At 40.8% G+C, this 18,780-nt stretch overlaps 1 protein-coding gene across 1 annotated transcript in view; it reads left to right on the top strand.

Annotated features, from left to right (window-relative positions):
- Nucleotides 1-18,780, top strand: part of LOC119914728 (netrin-G2) — a 68,215-nt gene that overhangs the window by 28,341 nt on the left and 21,094 nt on the right. The window contains exons 4-5 of the mRNA XM_038734211.1: nt 9,070-9,242; nt 11,367-11,396. Coding sequence (XP_038590139.1) covers nt 9,070-9,242; nt 11,367-11,396 — 203 coding nt within the window. The remainder of the gene's footprint in view (nt 1-9,069; nt 9,243-11,366; nt 11,397-18,780) is intronic.

Raw genomic sequence — 18,780 nt, 5'->3', positions numbered from 1 at the left:
AAGCGGAAAATATGGAATGGGGGAAGAAATTATGGAATCTGGCAGCAAATTAAACCGGCTTTCATAGGGCCGTATCCGTGGTCTCATCGCCCAATATCTGAATGTAGCATAACTGTAGCAAGCTTCATCAGGAGGAAGTAACTTTAGCGGTAAAAGTGAGGAACGGAGAAAGTGACGAGCCTAAACAGGCAAAAATTAGTGCGCCGCGTCTACAACAACATCATATATTCTTAACATGCCCGCTCAGCGACACTACTGAAAAAAATCCAAGGGGAAACCAGTGTCCACTATCCATAGCAGTTGTGACAATAGGTTGGAATTGCCTGTAATTTGTTACAGTCTTGGGATGTACAATCAGTATGATTTAAAAGGTAGTTCGAATAAAGTGTACATAAAGCCACACTCAAGAGAAGCACATAAATCAACATACACCACTTAGCTGAGTCGATGTGCTTACTCATATAATCAATAAAGGGACACCAAATCTTAACCAATTTACAGTACGAGTCAGATGTAGTGTACCAGTTCTCCTACAAATAAAGATAGGACACCATATAATCGAGTCACTTAAAACGCAGGGTTACGCTCGCTGTTTAAAGGAGTGGGAAAGTTATTTACAAATTGTGTCTTATCCTCATAAACTGAGTATCACAGGAAACAGCCAGGGTGACAAAATCCTATGAAGGCTGCACATTAATTACCCCTGCAGTTTTAAAAGGCCAGCAAAAACAGTAAAATGTACACAGCTGGCGCATGTAACCCTCACCTGAAGTGTTCCAATATATAGCGCTCTCACACACACACACACACACACACACACACACACACACAGTCTCTGCTGTTCTCATAAGAACAGTCCTCTGAGGTCTGGTCTGGGGAACAGGATGTGCCCAGTTCCATTATTTAGTTATTTGATCCTGTGCATACAGTACATTCTTCAGAGTGGGCCGGACTGTGCCGCTTTTGACACGACCCCAACCAACCAATCGGAGAGATGCTCTCATTTCGCCTGCACGCAATAGCCATTTACTGTATCCTGTGTAAATAATTTACCCGTGTGCTTAGTCACACACAATTTCTCTCTCTCTTTCACTCTCTCTGTGTCTCTCTGCTTCTCCATCCATCCCTCTATCTAGTGCTAAATCGCAAACTAAGACACACTTTTTAGCTCAGAGCAAACTGCTAATATAATGAATCATCCCACACACACACCAGGGAGGTCACACATCCCTGTACACTGCACATTATAGTGGAGAGAGAGACAAACGCACACACACACACACACTGCAAACACACACAGGGTCTGGATTGCAAAGACAATCAAGGTCATTCCTGCCCTTTGAATAATTTAAGGTGTCTTTTTGCTGGCTATTTCACTCATCTCTTTTTCAAGGCCAAAACCATCCAGTGACCTCTCAACAGTGAATGTATTTTAGCGAGTGTGTGTCCAGTATGTATGTTACCATGTGTGTTACAACAAATAGGAGAGCCCAAGATGCTCCAGGCGAAAATGTTTTCTCCCTTACATGGCTTTTAGGATATGCTCGAAAAATGAGAGATGGAGGAAGAGGGAAAGACATGAGGAGAGGTTCGAGGCAGGAAATTAATATAAAAAATTTGTGGCCCTTTGCTGTCAACAACTTTCATTAGATAATGACAGCTAATGAGCTTGGACGGAATGATCTGTTTAAAATATGTCATCGGTTCTGGTATTAATGAAAGGAGAGTGAGAGGGGCTGACTGAAATGTGTGAAAGAACTATTGTGGTTATGAAAAGAGGGGCAGCGTAATTCCTGCTCACCACATGATAGCAGGGGAGGTCTGTTATAGATTACCTGTTTAGTCAAGAGGGAGGGAGAAGGAGGAGCACACATGTGAGGGAAAGGATGGATGGCGGAGAGGGGGTGAAAGAAAGGTGAGGTGGGGCGGAGAGGCGAGGCGAGGCGAGGGAACGTTTGAAGAAACTCATAGTGCGCCCCTGCTACGCGAGGCTGCACTCGAGGAAAATCGATCCTCTCCCTTCAGAGATAGAAATTTATGAAGCTGGAACATAAACGCCGTCATGTCCAATTAGCTGCTCTGTATTTACGAGGCGGGGGAGGAAGTGGGAGGGGACGCAGTGATAAAGACTTCAGCAGAAGCCAATAAGGCGTGCTGCTGATCAATGATCCCTGCTTCACACTACTCCCACTCCTTGCTTGGTCGCTTCCCGTTTTTGCTCGGGATACACTGTGTTGGAGGGCTCGGCTTTTCCTGCAGGCTGCCTTCTCAAGCCTCAATCAGATTTTGAATTTATAGACACACTTAAATTTCACCTCCAGACATGTATTAAGACATAAAAATACTCTGCTTTAAATAATAGTTTATGTCTTATATGGTTCTTCCACAAAAACAATATAATTGCCTGGTCAAAATCACATCTACCACTACTGCTATTACCACTAATAAAATCCAATATCTATGAATATGCGCTTCAAAAGTTTAAATACTGGGTACAAAATCTCCTACTTCACAGAAAAGTATTGAAAGTTTCTAGTTCCCCATATACTGCATTCTCCACTGTGAAGGTCAAACATCCAAAAGAGGGAACAATTACCAAAACACATTTGTAACTGACTTTAACCTTCAATACAAAGGACCTTAAAAGATTTTTTAGTTGAATCAAGTCCTCTTTCTAACAGAAATTTGATATTTTGCACTTAACAAAGGTGGGGCTAACTGTAGGGCTATTTGATTGCATTATATTGTACTTTCCTGTCCATTTTCCTGCTATTTCCCTGCATATGCACATGGACTTCCATGTCATCAGTCGGCCATGTTTCACTCTCTGACAAAAGCACTGACACTCATTGCCCATTAGGCTTTCGCCCTACTATTACTCCAGCAAGTTTAGCCAGTTGTGTATTTAGTGGTATCAGGGGACCGAGTTGTTGCGAGTAGCAAGTGGGCCTTCTCAGTGACGGCTGATCGAACATAGAGTGGGGGGGGGGGGTCTCCTGCTGGGTCAGAGCTGCATCGATGCGGTCTGTCATCACAGGTTAGGGCCACGTCAATGCAGCCCCTCCTCCTGCTCCTCCTCTAACCACTGTAGTCGGAGAGGCAGGCAGACTGTCAGGGCTTCTGCCCTTCTCCCTTCTGTACTGACTGCTCAGCCCCCCGCATCATCTATACCCCCCCATTTTCTCCTTCACCCATTCCTCTCAAATACATGTCCACAACCCAATTTACACAATCCACTCCTCTGTGAGCACTGGTGCAACTGGCAGTAGAAAAAGTGCTAAAGGGATGAGGCTTCATAGACAGACAGAAGTGAGGACAGAGTGAAGAAAAACAGAGGGGGAATAAAATGGGAAACCACACAGGAAGAGCAAAAGGCAAGACTGGAGGACTAGAATGGTTACAGTGGATGGGATTTGGGAGCAAGAAATACAGTGGGAGGAGAGTGCAAAACAGAAAATAAAAGAGAGGCAGTGATGTCCCCGGAGAGGAATAGAGGAATAGGCGTCGACTATAGTAAAGAGACAAATAAAGCCCCATTAACTGCTGCTTCCAGCTGCTTTCTCAGGCTCTGCCACCACATGACTCCCCCTTGATGTTTGTTTATCTTTCTTATTATTTATTCCCCTAATTGCTGCGTCTCTGCTGTCTGAAACTCCTGAGCACTCCTCGTATCATTAGATGCACAGGGCTGACATGACTTCACAGGGACAGACTGCGAGGAGACTGGACAGAGAAACACACAGATAGGCTGACAATTTTGTCATAGACCTATGACTAGATAGATTTCATCTATTAGGTAATTACTACAGATCACTGGTTAGATCGTGTGAGCATGCACAAATGTACATACTACACGTATGATGTTACATGATCTTACGTCTAAAAAAATATGTTCGTATGCTACCAAATGGTTTTGCCTTATATGTTTTGGAGGAAACATAATTGCTGCCTGGATTATGTTCGGTGGCAACTATTTTGTCAGTCCACAAAGTGCGACATCTTGTACCACACAGATGTCTAGGCCGTGGTTAAATAGGGGTTAGTGAAGGAGTCTGCTTTTCCCACAAGGGATTTACAGGAAACAACGAATGCACGCTCTGGAATTGATATGGAATACAAAAGCTGGTTTAAGTCTGCATTTCACACAATGGGGAAGACAACAGCCAGCGTGGGACGACATTATTGAGGGTCTTCAGCAGTCTCATGTATTAAAACAGCGTGACGGCAATGAATCCTCTCAGTTAATGTGTTGTTTTTTGACTCCACTGTAAATGGAGCCACTCAAGGCATGTCTGCGGTACCCTGTGGTCGATAGAGGTGTAATTTCAAACTAAGATCTGGACCCTGTATTATATAAACGTTCTGGCCATTACCACCAGTAATCAGTAAATCAACCATGACCTTAAAGGGACTATATGTAAGTTTTTCAATGAAATTGATCAAATTGCCTTATTGTTAATGGCCTCAAAACTCACTCAGAAATGAAGCACGCGCCTGTTTTCTCTGTTGCTTGCATCAGCCACTATTCTGATTTTAATGTGAGGTCTCCGGGTCGGATTCAGCCCTATGCGCGCTCCGGAGCCTCTCTCGTACTCCCGTGACAACAAGGCAGCTAACGTCATGCTGTCCACTAACACCATAAAACAACCGGCTCACACCAAAACACAGGTTCCACATAAGGATACAAAACAACAATAAAGGTTTATATCCATCACACCAAACAGGTTAAGATAATTTCGAGTAAGAACAAAGTGAGTATTAGTAAAGCTGGAGAAACACAGAGTCATGTTAGTCACGTTAGCTCGCCAGCTAACGCAGAGCAGTTGCTAATGTTATCCGGTTCAAAGTTATATCACTTTCCACATTACTTCACCAACTAACGCGACCTATGTTACTATCCCGTGTACCACTGATGATTTAGCCTGCAAGAAAGGATGTAACGCCAAAAAGCAAATGTGGAGCGATTTGTTTACTAACGTTAGCCTTTTTGTGGTTTACCAATACTCAGGTACACAGCTTCTCCACCTCTCAGTCGCTGTAACTAACGTGACCCACATAACATAAAACACTGCAACAAAACGGTCACAACAACCCAGAGGAAGAGCCATCCACTAACACCAGTTACAGTAAAGTTACTTACTACTAACTGTTATATAGTGTGACACAATCTCATTGTAATATTCAGTCCAGCTCACTAACCATTTCATTATCATCCAATACATGTAGCTGTGCTGACATTGCTGAGCCTCCAGTGACAGATTCACAGATAGTAAAGATGATTACTGAAAAGTAGCAGGCGAGCTAACGATGTAGCACGTCGGCTAAATGCAACTAAATGTACTGTGATCATGTAATGAGCATGGATTAGTTCAACCTACAGTTGATATAACGGTTACTGTAATGTTGCAGTAGGAGTTTACCTGAGTTTCCAGCTCTGTCTGTTCTCCGTGTCTGTCTATAGCCGAGCTGTCACTCTGCCTTTTTTCGGGAGTATTGAGCCAATATGCGGCTCGCTGCGCTGAATGAAAGGTACGGCGCCGGTGTTGAGCTGCCTCTGAGACGGGAACGTTGAAGTAACAGACCCTGAACATGTCTGGAGAAAAGCCACAGCCTGCAAGCAGGTGTTCCTGCATTTATTGTGATATTTCTGTATGAGAATGGTAGTGTTTCGGATTATGCTTGCTCATGATTTCAAGCGAGCATGCATACGAGCACACACCTGGTTGCAATCTCACCACTAGTGGCCGCTGAAAACTACATAAAGCCCATTTAAATCCTCAGGATTATAACTTAAGGTTAAGAGAAATGGTAGGCGTGCAGGTAGGAAAGTGGAAACAAACTGCAGCCTCCTATGTTAAAGTCTGATGCTTTGTTGACCCATTCATCCACCCCGACCTCCTTCCTCTGCGGATTTGTGCCTCTATAATAACATCACCTGACTTCCTCCCACTGAACAAGAGTCATAATTGGTTTGAGAGCTTTGTCGCTTGAATTTCGTAAACACAAGTTGTTCTTGCCCATTTGCTGAAACGACTGATACTCTCATTTTCCTTAGGAGGCCAGTCTCCAACAGACTGATAAACAGAAGTATTGACCCATAATTACACCAGCTAATTAAAACACCACCTTGTGCGTGTGGTTTCTAATGTAGACTGGAATACATTTGAATTACTTATTTCCTCCTGTTCCTAGAGTCTTTCTCTCCCAGATATCTGTAGCCCTTCTTTGTCTTTTCCTCCACTCGCCTTCTCTCATTCCACCTCTCTTTATTTCTCTCTCTCTCTCTAAATAGACAGAGCTGTGATGGATCCAGCTGTCCCGTCTTAACTTTCTAACTTTCCCTCAGCTCAGTGCTGCTACTACCACTTTGATGACTTTGCAGTCAAGGCAGACATCTTGCACATTAACATATGATTGTGCCCATGTATTATTTGTGTGTGGAGGGACTGAAGAAAGGGATCAGGAGAAATCCCAGTGCAAGCTGTCATCCGAAAGAGAGAGAGCTAAAGAGACACGGCACTTGAAAAGGCGGAATGTCATCATTCATGCGGAAGGAGTGCAAGGCTAGAAGTATTCACGGTCTTCCTGGGCTGTACTATGTGGCAGGAGTCAGAAAAGCAGGTCAAGGGGATGGAGTGTCCACAAAGTTTCTACCTGCAAGACTGTGCGACTAAAAATGGAGCCTTAATGATTAAATAAGCAGAGGATTTAGTAAACATTTGGTGCAATTTCATCAGGGTAAATCCATGGATCCAGACACATCAACTCATTTAGGCTTTAACCTCAGGGTATGTCAACTGTCTAGATAATTGACAAGCGGGAGCCCATTTCCTCCAACACGCTACGGCCATTAGGCCTGCAAGACACAAACTGCACAGCAGCATAACCAGAAAATCACTCTGTTCTTCAGTATTGATTTTTAAACTACAACTTCTACATCCTGCACTCAGAGGTGCTTCAACTTTTAAGATGAGACGGATGAGATTTATCACTGAAGATGCAGGAGATGAGAAACAGGGATATGTTCGGCGCTGTCAGTCACTCAATGCAGGCATTAGTCACCGTGCCTCTGCTTCTCTGATCTGTCGTCTGTCATCGCCACTCTCAGACAAATGCATCACGATCACACAAAGCGGAAATGCACACGCACCCACACACACACACACACACACCTGTCTCATTTCACACACTCACTCTCTATTTTCTCCATGAAAAAGAGATGTTCAATTTCCCTCTTCCCGCTAAGTGGACAGCTCATGTCCTTCAGAAAGCATGCAGGAAAACAGGGCCTTGTCGGTGGAGGGATTCCCTGGCATGTCCTGTCAGCCCATCCAGGTGATCAGAGAGAAACGTGGCTAATTTATAGGACTAGAAAGCAAAAATGTGATATGACACACAACTCACCATGATCGACTGTCTCTAATGTTTTCCTGTGTGTTTCGAAGTTTCAGTCGTTATTCTGTATGTAAAGTAATGTTGTGAAACTAGGGCTGAGGTTGACAGCAACCGAAAAAGAAAATAAAGGTGTGAGGAAGGAAGGCTGAAGCAGTCATCTCGACAGAATACAGGGGCCTTTCTTTGAATATTTGATGCAGACGGATAGCTGTTCACTCCAGTGGAACAAACTGGATTGGAGTCCAGTCGCTCATCTGGAAAAGGCTGTAATTTGAAGACGTGGCTGCAGAGTGTCCTTAAGATCCTCATTTCTGTTCAGCCTCTGGATCTGCCCACCTGGGCCCTGCTCTCTGCTGAGGTCGCACTGTGCACACGTGTGTTCACACATCATGCACACATGCTCATACACACACACGCACTGAGACACTTAAATTTCACTGGCAGTAAATGTAAACAACAAGTTGCTCCCAAATGGCGGTCTTGGATAGAGAGTAAACAGATTCCCAACAATCCCCTGGACCTACAACATTTTGCATTTAACTTTAGGAGTGTGTATAAATATTTCATTCACTTTACATTCTGCTCTGTTTTTCTGTGCTCCAGGATTATTTAGTAAGAGGAAAAGCAATAAGAGATATTTACATGTCATTTATTTTTTTTATGACAATGAAATTCCTGTTTTTTCTCTTGGAAATGTAATCATGTAATAACATTCAGTTATTATGTCTTATGTAAATTGTCAGAAAACCAGAGTTCAAGATGACATCTTCAATTTTCTTGTTTTATCTGACCAACAGTGCAAAATTATTCAGTTTACTCTCAAGTATGATGATGATAAAGCAAATCTTCACTGAGAATTTCTGGCATTGATGACTTAATTGATTTCAGCTCTACATCCAGTCAATCGGGACCTTTGTCTGTCAGCAGGATGTTTCACATTTTGTAAAAAACAGTTTGATTCATTGTTGATACTTAACTTCACAGTGAGGTGTAGATCGTAAAGCTGCTGATGAAATCAAATGCCACAAAATCAGACGGACTGGCAGCTGTACAAACTGCACTAGCAAACATCAAAAGAAAAACGGGTGCTGTATCTTTGCCAGTGACTTCAGAGAGGAAACTGAATTTGAGACCAAAAAATACACTTAACATAGTAACCGTGATATTTATCTTTATATAAATGTATTTCAGCCAATTCATCTTGAAGGCACTGTATGTCATATTTTCCTTTCTGCTTCCTGTTACATTTTATAGATGCATGCGTAGGTATATAGACCCACATACAGTATAAACGAACACATCATACATCCACACACATAAGAAGTTACTTTTAATATTAAGTTTTCTTACTTTTTACTCTCTCTTTGTCTACAGTCTAGGTATACAGTGTTATTTACAGTATCTGCGTACAATGCACGTTTTGTAAAACCTTTATCCTGCGATCTTAACCTTGTTTCACATTATTACTGTAATGCAATTCTCCCACAGTACATTTGTGTTCTGTCTCTGCATCAGACCTTCAATAATCAGTACTTGTACGTGTTTCTTTCCCTTTACAATATCTAGTATCATTAACACAACCCTTACAACCGATGTGTGATTACAACTTTCACTTGCTGCCTTATGTCATGTCATCTCACCTATGTCATTGCCCTATCCTCCTTTCCTTTAAAGGTGTAAGTGTAACCTTCATGCCTCCCAGTGCCTGCTGCAGGATGGGAACCTCCAGTGCCAGTGTGAACACAACACCACTGGCCAGGACTGCCAGCGCTGCAGGAAGGGCTTCAAAGCCAAGTCCTGGAAGGCTGGTTCCTACCTGCCAGCACCCAATGGAACCCCCAACACCTGTACGTACTCAAAACATGTTTCTCTCTTCCCACTGTGTTGAGCCAACTCATCAATCTGACACACAATTAGATACAATACTGCTGACTCCTTTCACAAGCCTTAGGTATGGGTGCCTGTCAGCTTACTTTACTGTCTTATGCATGAAAATGACTATTAATTGATCTAAGTTACAACACTTTAATATGTTGCAATACAAAACTGCAGAAAGGGGATGTGTCCCAAGAGGGGCCTGAGTCCTTAGACACTGCTGCAAATTTGATGATTTATTCTACATTTAAAAGAAAAGTTCATTCTCTGCTTTCTTGCCGAGACTTCCACGAGAAGACTTCTTTCACTATCTAGCTACAGCAGGTAGCTTAGCTTAACATGAAGATAGTAAATAGTTCAAAGGTAACAAAGTTCATCTACAAGCCACTCTAAAGCTGTCATGAAATAGTCCTGCACACATCCAAGAGTAAAATAGTGAATTATTTTTACAATCTTTTTTTTGTTTTTTTCACACAATTTGTGTGTGCGTTAAACAAACTAGACACAACATATTAATTAGTGAGCTTTAGAGGTGGCGGTAGGCAAACTTTCTTATCGTTGGAAGGGCCAGGCTAACAGTTTCCCCCTGTTTCCAGTCGTTATGCTGAGCTAAGCTAACAAAGATTCATATTTAGCATACGGACATGAACGTGGTATCAGTCTTTTCTTCTAACTCATCGATACGACAGCAAATAAGCACACACCATGGAACATTAGCACTCATTTAAAGTCGTGTTTTTGGCCACTATCTATTTTTGTCTCCACATACTCCTGAGGGAAAAATCTGTCGTTTTAACTGCTAAATGCACCACTGTGTTCATCAGTTAGTTGCTAACTTTGCCTGTTATTGTTTAGTGCTGAGCAAGTGGTATACAGTCAATCACATGTTTGTCACTGAGAAAACAATGCGATGAGTGTAATGACAGTAAAGTTGCAGCCTGTAAAACCAAAACAATGAGCTGAAAGATGCTAAAACGCTTTGTAGAATTAATTAATACTTCAGCAATTATATTAATTAATACTGCAGCAATTTAATGTGAGAGCATCAGTCATAGTGACGAACCCACAGAATTATCACCTGACTCAGTATTCACCTCTCTGAATATGCGCAGTTTTAAAAAAAAAAATTAGATTCTCCAGCCTTCTTGATTGATGAATGTATAGTTTTTCTCATCACTCTGAGGTCCTGAAGGGAAAGCAGGATCAAGGGAGCGAGTTAAAAAGAAAGGAGAAGTTGAGAGAAGACGATGGAGAGACTGAGCTCTCTGAGTTGTTGTCACCTCAGTGCAGAGAGCAGTTCAGAGCTGTGTAACAATGTGGGAGTGCGTGGGGGGAAATCCTCTTGGAGAGTGTAGCCAGCTACAGTAGCTAGCAATGATAAAATAATAATCTAGGGCAGCCCCTCCCTAGTTTTTTACTTTCAAACAAACATAGACACACTCACATGCACAGAAAAAGGAGAGACACACAGGCACTCACATATACCTGTACCTGCACACACATTGCAGAGAATGGCTCTATTGTCAGCCTTTTTTGTTTATCCTGCTGTATTTTCCAACCCAGTTCTAATGGTACTGACACACACCTCCCGAGCCCATTACTACCCTTTTAAAGTCCTGAATCCCATTAGTAGAATTTAAAAATTTAAATGTTTGCAACTTGCTTGGTTGAAATGCTACACAAAAAGGACATGGCTCACGAAACAGTTTGGTCTCTGCAGACTGCATTATGCATGCCAAGCTAAGCTAACTATAAATACAATCTTGGAAAATATGCAAGAAAGGCAAAAAGTTTTGATTCAAGCGTAGCGAAGCGGTAGCGCTCTCTTGAAACATACATATATGATGAGGATCTCCGAATCTGAAGGTTTGGGGAAGAGTAACAGGTTAAATTAGGGAGGATGGGGGAGGATGGTGCAAACCCATTTATTTCTCCAGGACACTGAGAGGTGGTCTATGACAAGCCCTTATTTAGCAGAACAGCTCTTAAGATCTCTCCGCCACCTGAGTCTGATGAATGAGGCAGAGACAAGTCTTTAGGCAAATTGAATGCATAAATAAACAAGATCTCATCTCCTCTTCCTGATTCTCTTTCAGGTACAATTGCTGGTTCACCCTCCGGTTCTAGTAAGTAATAATGCAAAGCAAAGCAGAAGAGGTTGCATTCCACCCTCTCTTCCTGTATTGTCTCTTCCTTTTGTTGCACTGTTATTTAAATTTAAATTTCAACCCCATACCTCGCCTTCTGTACGTCTCCTAAACTCTCCCTCCCTGTGATGTTCAGCTGGCTTTCTAGTCAGTCATTTCTCTTTTCCTGCATCTCCTCTCTCTGTGCTGCAGCTTGGGCCCTGTGTGCTTCATTATTAATAGGCCTTTCTGTCGCCATGTCCTTTCATCACAGCACATCACACTAACCTGCACAGGAGGAATTCTTCCACAGTTCTGCTTTTCTTATTTAGACTAAAGACAGCACTGTTGATGGATTGAGGAAACTGGCAATGAGAGAGGGTTGGGTGAGAATGGGTGGTGGATGGAGAAGCAAAGGGAGCTGAGACAGAGAGAGAAAAAGAGACAGAATGAGAGAGAGGAATGGGAGAGAAGGATGTTGGCATATGTTAGTGTGTTGTAATGCAGTGTGATTCTGGGTGAGGAGCTCAGGGAGGCAGGAATAAAAGGGAATTTGATTAGGGATTCTCTCTGCGGAGAGGCTCTCAGCCTCCAAGCTGTTAGACAGAAACGATCGGCAAAGTGGCAACATCAACCCTGACAGCACTGGGCTTTTCTCCACATGGCCGGACAGTAAAAGGCTGATGCATGGATAGACAGTTGGACTGCACTGCAGAAGTCTGCTTTAAAAGGTCCCCTCTCAATTAGATACAATTGTGTGGTTATTTGAAAAAAAGAATGGGTATGATGTACCAAAGAAAAGAATGATGCTTGCTAATGGGCTGATAATGAGTTTAGTGGTTCAGTTTCAGGTTTTCTACCTGTGTTGCTCAATAGCCACAACATCAACTTAATAAGTGAGACATTTAATGCTCTTGAAGGTGAGGATGAGACAAAGGGCGAAGCTGAAATTGAAGCTGAGGGTGAAACTGAAGGGGAAACTCAAGATGCAAGAGACAGTAAAACTGAAGGTGAAACACAGGGGGAACCTGAAGGTGAGAGTGGACCCGAGGGCGAAGCAGAGAGCACGACAACCATCTCAGAAGCTGAGCAGTCCCCGGCTGTTACCCATGAGTCCGTTGGAGCCCCTCAGGAAGGTGCGGGAAATTACATTAACCATAGCGAGAGGTAGTGACTAAAAAAGTACATTTACTCAATACTGTACTATCTTAAGATATTTTGACTCTACTACAGTTGTTTGACAGTTGTAGTTACTTAGATAAACATTGTACACACTACAGAAATATCTATCTTACCATCTTAGTAAGTTTTGTTTATTACTGATTCATGAAAGTCAAATTGTCTTAAAACAAGTGAAAACCAGTGCCAGTGCAGTGACATTATTTTAATAGAAATCAACTGGTTTCATAAAGTTCATAGAATAAGGTGTAAACTTTCGCTTATTCTGTCTTCTTTCAAGATTCTCACACTTATTTCTGGAAAAATTAGAAATAGTTTGACATTTTGGGAAATACATTTGTCTGCTTTCCTGCTCTCGTGTCTGTCCATCAAATATGAAGCTACATCCAGCAGCTGTTTAGTTTAGCTTGAAAACAGGAGGAAACAGCAAGCTTAGCTCTGTCCAAAGGTATCAAAATTCGCCTACCTGCACCTGTGAGCTCACCAATTAGCACATTATATCTCGTTTGTTTAATCTGTACTAAAAACAAGGTGTAAAAATCTCTGTTTTACAGATGGGTTATGTGTCACACTTACTTCTTGGCCAGGCAAAGTAACTTCCTGGTCTCTATGCTCAGAGCCAACAAGTAATCACATAACCCCCCTGAAAAGCAGCAAACTGTCAGTTTTTACACTTCGGTTTTTGTACGGATTAAACAAGCAAGATGTAACCTTTTGATTAGTGACCTCTAGAGGTGCTGGTAGGGGGATTTTCTTACCAATATACAGAGCAGGATTACTGTTTCCAGTCTTTGTACTAAATTAAGCTGACCAGCTGCTGGCTTTAGCTTCATGTTTGACGGACAGATATGAAAGTGGTACCATCTTCAACTCTGACAGAAAGCAAATAAGCATATTTTCTAAAGTGTCAAACCATTCATTTAAACAAATGGACTTCTATAGTGAACACGTTGAAATAATCTAATTAGACAGGCAGATACTTTCAATTATTAGCTTTAGAAAAAAATAGGAGTCAATAACTATTTATTAAGGAAGATTAGGAAAGTAAAATTATCAAATTAGCTCCACCAACTAGCATTAAAATGCTGCTTAAAAGGTGAAAGCATAACTAATAAGTACTTTTTCTTCTGATACTTGAGTATGTGTTGGTGACATTACTTGTTTATTTTTAAATAAAATTTTGAAAGCAAAGCTTTTACTTAGGTATTTGTGCAGTGCAGTAATTTAACTTTTACTCGAGTAAAGGATCTCAATACTTTGTCTACCACTTACCACAGCTGTTCAAAGGATACAGCAGCAGCGTACTGGAAACTTACTACACCTTTGCGACAAAATAAATGTGTGTGCCTGTGGATATGCTCAAAGAAGCTGACAAGCAGTGTGTTTGTGTCTGTGTATATGTCATACATAATTCATCCTGCAACTTACTGGAGGTCTTAACATGTACATTGGCTGTTTCCCTGCCCATATCTGACGTCAATGTCAGATGTTGGTTGTCCCACCTTGAGTGCGAGGGCATTAAACTATACGGACATTCAGATTTTATTTGCTCTGACTGACTGATTTTAAACAACCCAGGATGGATGTTAACAGATTATGTCAGCCACTTGAATGTATAGTGAAGTGGACCTCAAACCCCAGCTCGCCCTCATGCTAAATTTAAACCTGCCATCTTGGGAGGGAGCGGACCTCTCAAGTTCCACCAGAAAAGCACTTAGGATGTGGGAGGAGCTGGGATTTCGGCACCACTGATATCGTCAGACATTTTTTTTGTCTGCTGGAAATCCATTAAGAATGTTTGTTGAATAGCACAGCACTTTTGTTGTTTGGCTGACATCAGTAGGGAACTCAAAGAATTCACTGATTAGCTGTGATTTAGGAGGGCCTGACAGAAGCCTTAACGTTGTATAAACATCGTTACAGTCCCTTGTAGGCTTTTTAAAGCCCGCTGTGAAGGACGCAAACGTCACAGAACACCACATGTAGATGTTTTCAGAATCAGAAGGAGCTTTTTTGTCAAGTAGTGTTTTACACATACGAGGAATTTGCTTTGGTGATAAGGTGCTACACGTAGACAAAGATACAGTTGACATAAATAAATGTAGAAATATATAAATATGGAATAGACAATGCAAGTTATATAAGAATATTAAAAAGAATAGAGAAAAATAATACAACTATGTTAATGTTTACAGTCATAATGTGATCGTTTAAATTATATTGAAACTGTTATTCATTGTCATTATCGATTAATCTGCACATGATTTTTTCAGTGAATCGATTAGTGTATAAAAATTGGGTACGCACCGAAATGAAAATTCTTGGCCTAAACCGAAGATCATGAATAACTTTCCCGAATACCAAACAAGGTTTTTTACATTTTTTTAACATTTATTTTGCCTTTTTTTACCATTGCATAAATTAAATAGTCAAAATGTGCTTTTTAGTCAGTGATCTCTTAAGATTTGGAGAGACTATGGTGGGTAGGTCCGAATCCAAAGAGGGTAAAATTACATGTGTCCATTTTAATGTACACATGTAATATATAGTTTTATACTTTCTGTGAATATAATCCAATTAATCTTATTTCCATACTTATATATGTATAGATACCTTATTTTGAAAAATGGACGTTGTCACACGTGCATCCTCGCGCTAAATTCATCAAGTCCGACCCAATTTGATAAATAATGTTGTTCTTGTATCGTGTAACATGAAGACTTCGTAGCCTCTCTCTTCATACCGCAATATTTGTTTTTGTAAAGAGAGAAACTGAGAGGATAAAGTCACTAACCTGCTTGTCAGCTCGCACTGGTCCGTTTCAGTTGATTTACCATAGGCTTGAATACGTGTGCACTCCAAATTTAGATGCAGTGAGCTTAATCGCCTTTTCACACACGACTGATAGAAACACTCAAAGCGGGTCAGACCGTTTGTTGCCTTTTCTAAGAAGTGAGCCACAGATGGAGTGGATGTGCTAGGAGACAATTCAGCAGAACACTGTCTGACACTTTAAAATGCTTCCACACTGCCGACATGTCAACGTAATGGTTCGGTAAAATTTATTCGATCTTTTGACTTATTAGGCCGAACACCGAATAGTGCTTTTTTTGCTATTTTCAGGCAATTAATTTCGGTTGCCGAATATTCGGTGCATCGCTAATAAAAATTTCAGATATGGTTAAAAATACCCATCATTACTTTTTGTTTTGTCTGACCAATAGTCTAAAACCCAAAGATATTAAATTTACTATCATAGAAAACTAAGAAAACCAGGAATAACTTAACTTTATATTTTTGCTTAAAAATTTAGTTTATTTTGTTAATTGTGAACAGTTAATTTTCTGTTAATTAGCTGAGTGACTGATCGAATAATCATTGCAGCTTTAATCCATAATGTCAAATTTAAAGTGTTATTCACATATAAGCACATACAAAGTAGTATCTACTTCTAAAGTGTAAGTGCACAAACCATATATACAATATATCAAATTTAAAAAACAGTACGGATATAAATGCCAAGTTGCACTTCTGGGACAATAGAAAGGAAGATCATACCATAGAGTCTTCCTGCCTTTTTTATGTCAGGTTTAGAGAAGTGTAATTGGCTTGGCTGACAACACACACACACACACACACACACAGTTTTATTATATTGTGTAGCTGAAGGGCCTGTGACATTAATGACTAGATCAGTTTACAATTTGTTATCCTAAACAATATAATCTGTAATCTCCAATAATTTTCTCTGACTCAACTGCATTCAAAGCTTTTATGTTATTTTTTAAATATTACTAACCGCAATGTACACTGAAAAATGTATTGGTGAAGTGTGTCAAAATTTGCTAATGCAGCCTGGGATTTCATTTTTGAGAAATCCACATAAACATTGGTTATATAAACATAATCACATTTTCAGTATTATTACTTTTTCCAAAATTTTTAAATGCAAATCCCAGATTAGGTTATGTATTGTGGGATTTTAAGTTCTGTGTTAAATTTTTGACTGTCTGTGCTGCTGAAGCAAATGTTTCCATGGAAACATTATAGCGGATTTATAGGTTGGACAGCATGTCATAGTAGTTGCACCCTTTGTCATGTCCCTGTCCCAGTTAAGTCACCAAGCATGCTCAGATGAGGATTAGCGATCTATTGGCAAGAGAGTCTGATCCACAGACTCCGCAGCTCATTGGTCAGCTGGACAGATGGACATTTGGCAAAGGGTGAGGGGAGGTCAGAGAAACCAAATCCTAAAACCCAGTCATACATTTAACAGCCACCATGATCTCACATGACCCTACTTCATCTTTTCCTTCAAAATCTGATCCCAGGGCTGTAGAACAGCCTGACTACAGATACAGTACGAGTATGCACACTCACACGCTGTACTACACTTGATCATCCAGTCGCCCAACCACAATCCTATCTGCACCATCCTCATCTCATCGAATGATTGAAAACAACATTTTTTATACAGATTGAATTTGGCATTAGACTGAGAGAGACTGGATCATGTCTGGAAAATCTTGCGACATATTAATAACATCCATGCTGTCACTCCTGCTGCGGCTATTAGGTGTTCTGGTGAACGTTAACTGGTCCTGAATCACAATGGCTTCATTAACGTGCAACTAAATCAATGTCTAGTACTCTGGTAATAAATGATGAGAATGCTAAGACTGATAGGTGGCATTAAACTTTATTGTTGTAATTTCTTAGGCGATTTTAATGCAAGTGACAAATTATCTCATTATATGCAAATACATTTGTGTGAAAGACACCAAAAAATGTGTCCGAGCAGGGAATGCACACAAACGGACACTGTATGCTTGCTGTAGTGTGTGCGTGCGTGCGTTTGTGCGTGTGTCAGAGAGTGTGTTATGGGACAGTTAGCGAGTCCATCTGTACAGACAGACAGGCAGGCACATGTCACAGGATTATATAATGAATCAGCTTAGATTGTTGATGCATAGCATGAGAGAGTGATGGCGCTGTTGGCTGGCTGAAAAAGACACTGAGCTCATTCCCCTCTTCTCTTGTTTTACCTTTGACTTTCACATACAGACTCCCTTACCTCCAGCAGCTCTGTTTTGGGGGTTGGAAACCCACATTTCAGCTCTCTAAATCCTCACCATTTTGATCTAAGTGAAGGTAGGCACTTGCAAACTAGGTAGAATGAGATTTGTTGTGTAATGTAATTTAGTCCTGTTTGTAGTGTGATTATACAGGAATAGAGATTTTTTTTGCTTTTATTGACGATATAGAGCTGGACCCCAAATCCAGTTAGCCCGAGATTAAAGCCTGCTAGATCCCTAATTCTTGAGCCTGTTCGACGCTTTCTCCATCTCTGCTTTCCAACCGCATTGCTTAATAAAAAAGATATACTTTATTACGTAGGTGGACAACACACTGTCCTTCAGGCAACAGACAGATCTGATCTACATTTTTAGGTTGACGTTTGAATATGGAAGTAGTGTCATGACAACGTTTTGTGTAAAAAGAAAAAGAGGCAGCTTTGATGTACTTGGTGGTGTTCACATGTAACATATGTTTTAAGCAACAACTGTAGACCAGTGACCAAAAGAAATCAGATAAATCAGACACCTGTAGTAACTGACCGTAATATCTGTATTACATCAATTAATCAGACCAGTAAATGGAGTAATCCAAATTCAAGCAGAAAGGCTGAATGTCTACCATCATAATTATGTTATTTTCTCTCATTAACTAACTCTTTAATAAAAATGTGGCCACCAAACTATTGTGTGATGGTTAACCATTATAAACAGGGGAACTTACACCAGAGGCCGTGTGTATTAAGTCACAGTAAATATACTGTACCACTGTACAGTAGTACTACATTTAGATATTAGTAACTGATTCATTGCATTAGTGTTCATTCCATCACTCAGATTTAGAGATGACAAAATTGAGCGTGTGCAAACACATATGCACACATTCATACACAGCACTGTAAGTGTAAAACAGAGTAATACACTTTGACAAACAGTGTGTGATTTCATTTTACAACCATATTAACAATAGTCACACCTTTAATTCACTGTGTTTTGCAGGGAAAAAAAAAACGACAACACAATTCTCCAGCACAGAAAGGGTTGTGGAACAGCTTTAGAGTTTAGCCTATCTCAGCAGTGTGAAATCACACTTTCATTGTGTGTTCTCACTTCTGTGTGTACGAACGTGC

This window comes from Micropterus salmoides, unplaced genomic scaffold (assembly GCF_014851395.1).
Source record: "Micropterus salmoides isolate LMB-PRFRI ecotype aquatic unplaced genomic scaffold, ASM1485139v1 Ms_hic_scaffold_20, whole genome shotgun sequence".
Lineage (NCBI taxonomy): Eukaryota > Metazoa > Chordata > Actinopteri > Centrarchiformes > Centrarchidae > Micropterus > Micropterus salmoides.
The sequence above is the reverse complement of the archived record's forward strand: the minus strand, read 5'-3'. Positions and strand labels throughout refer to the sequence as shown.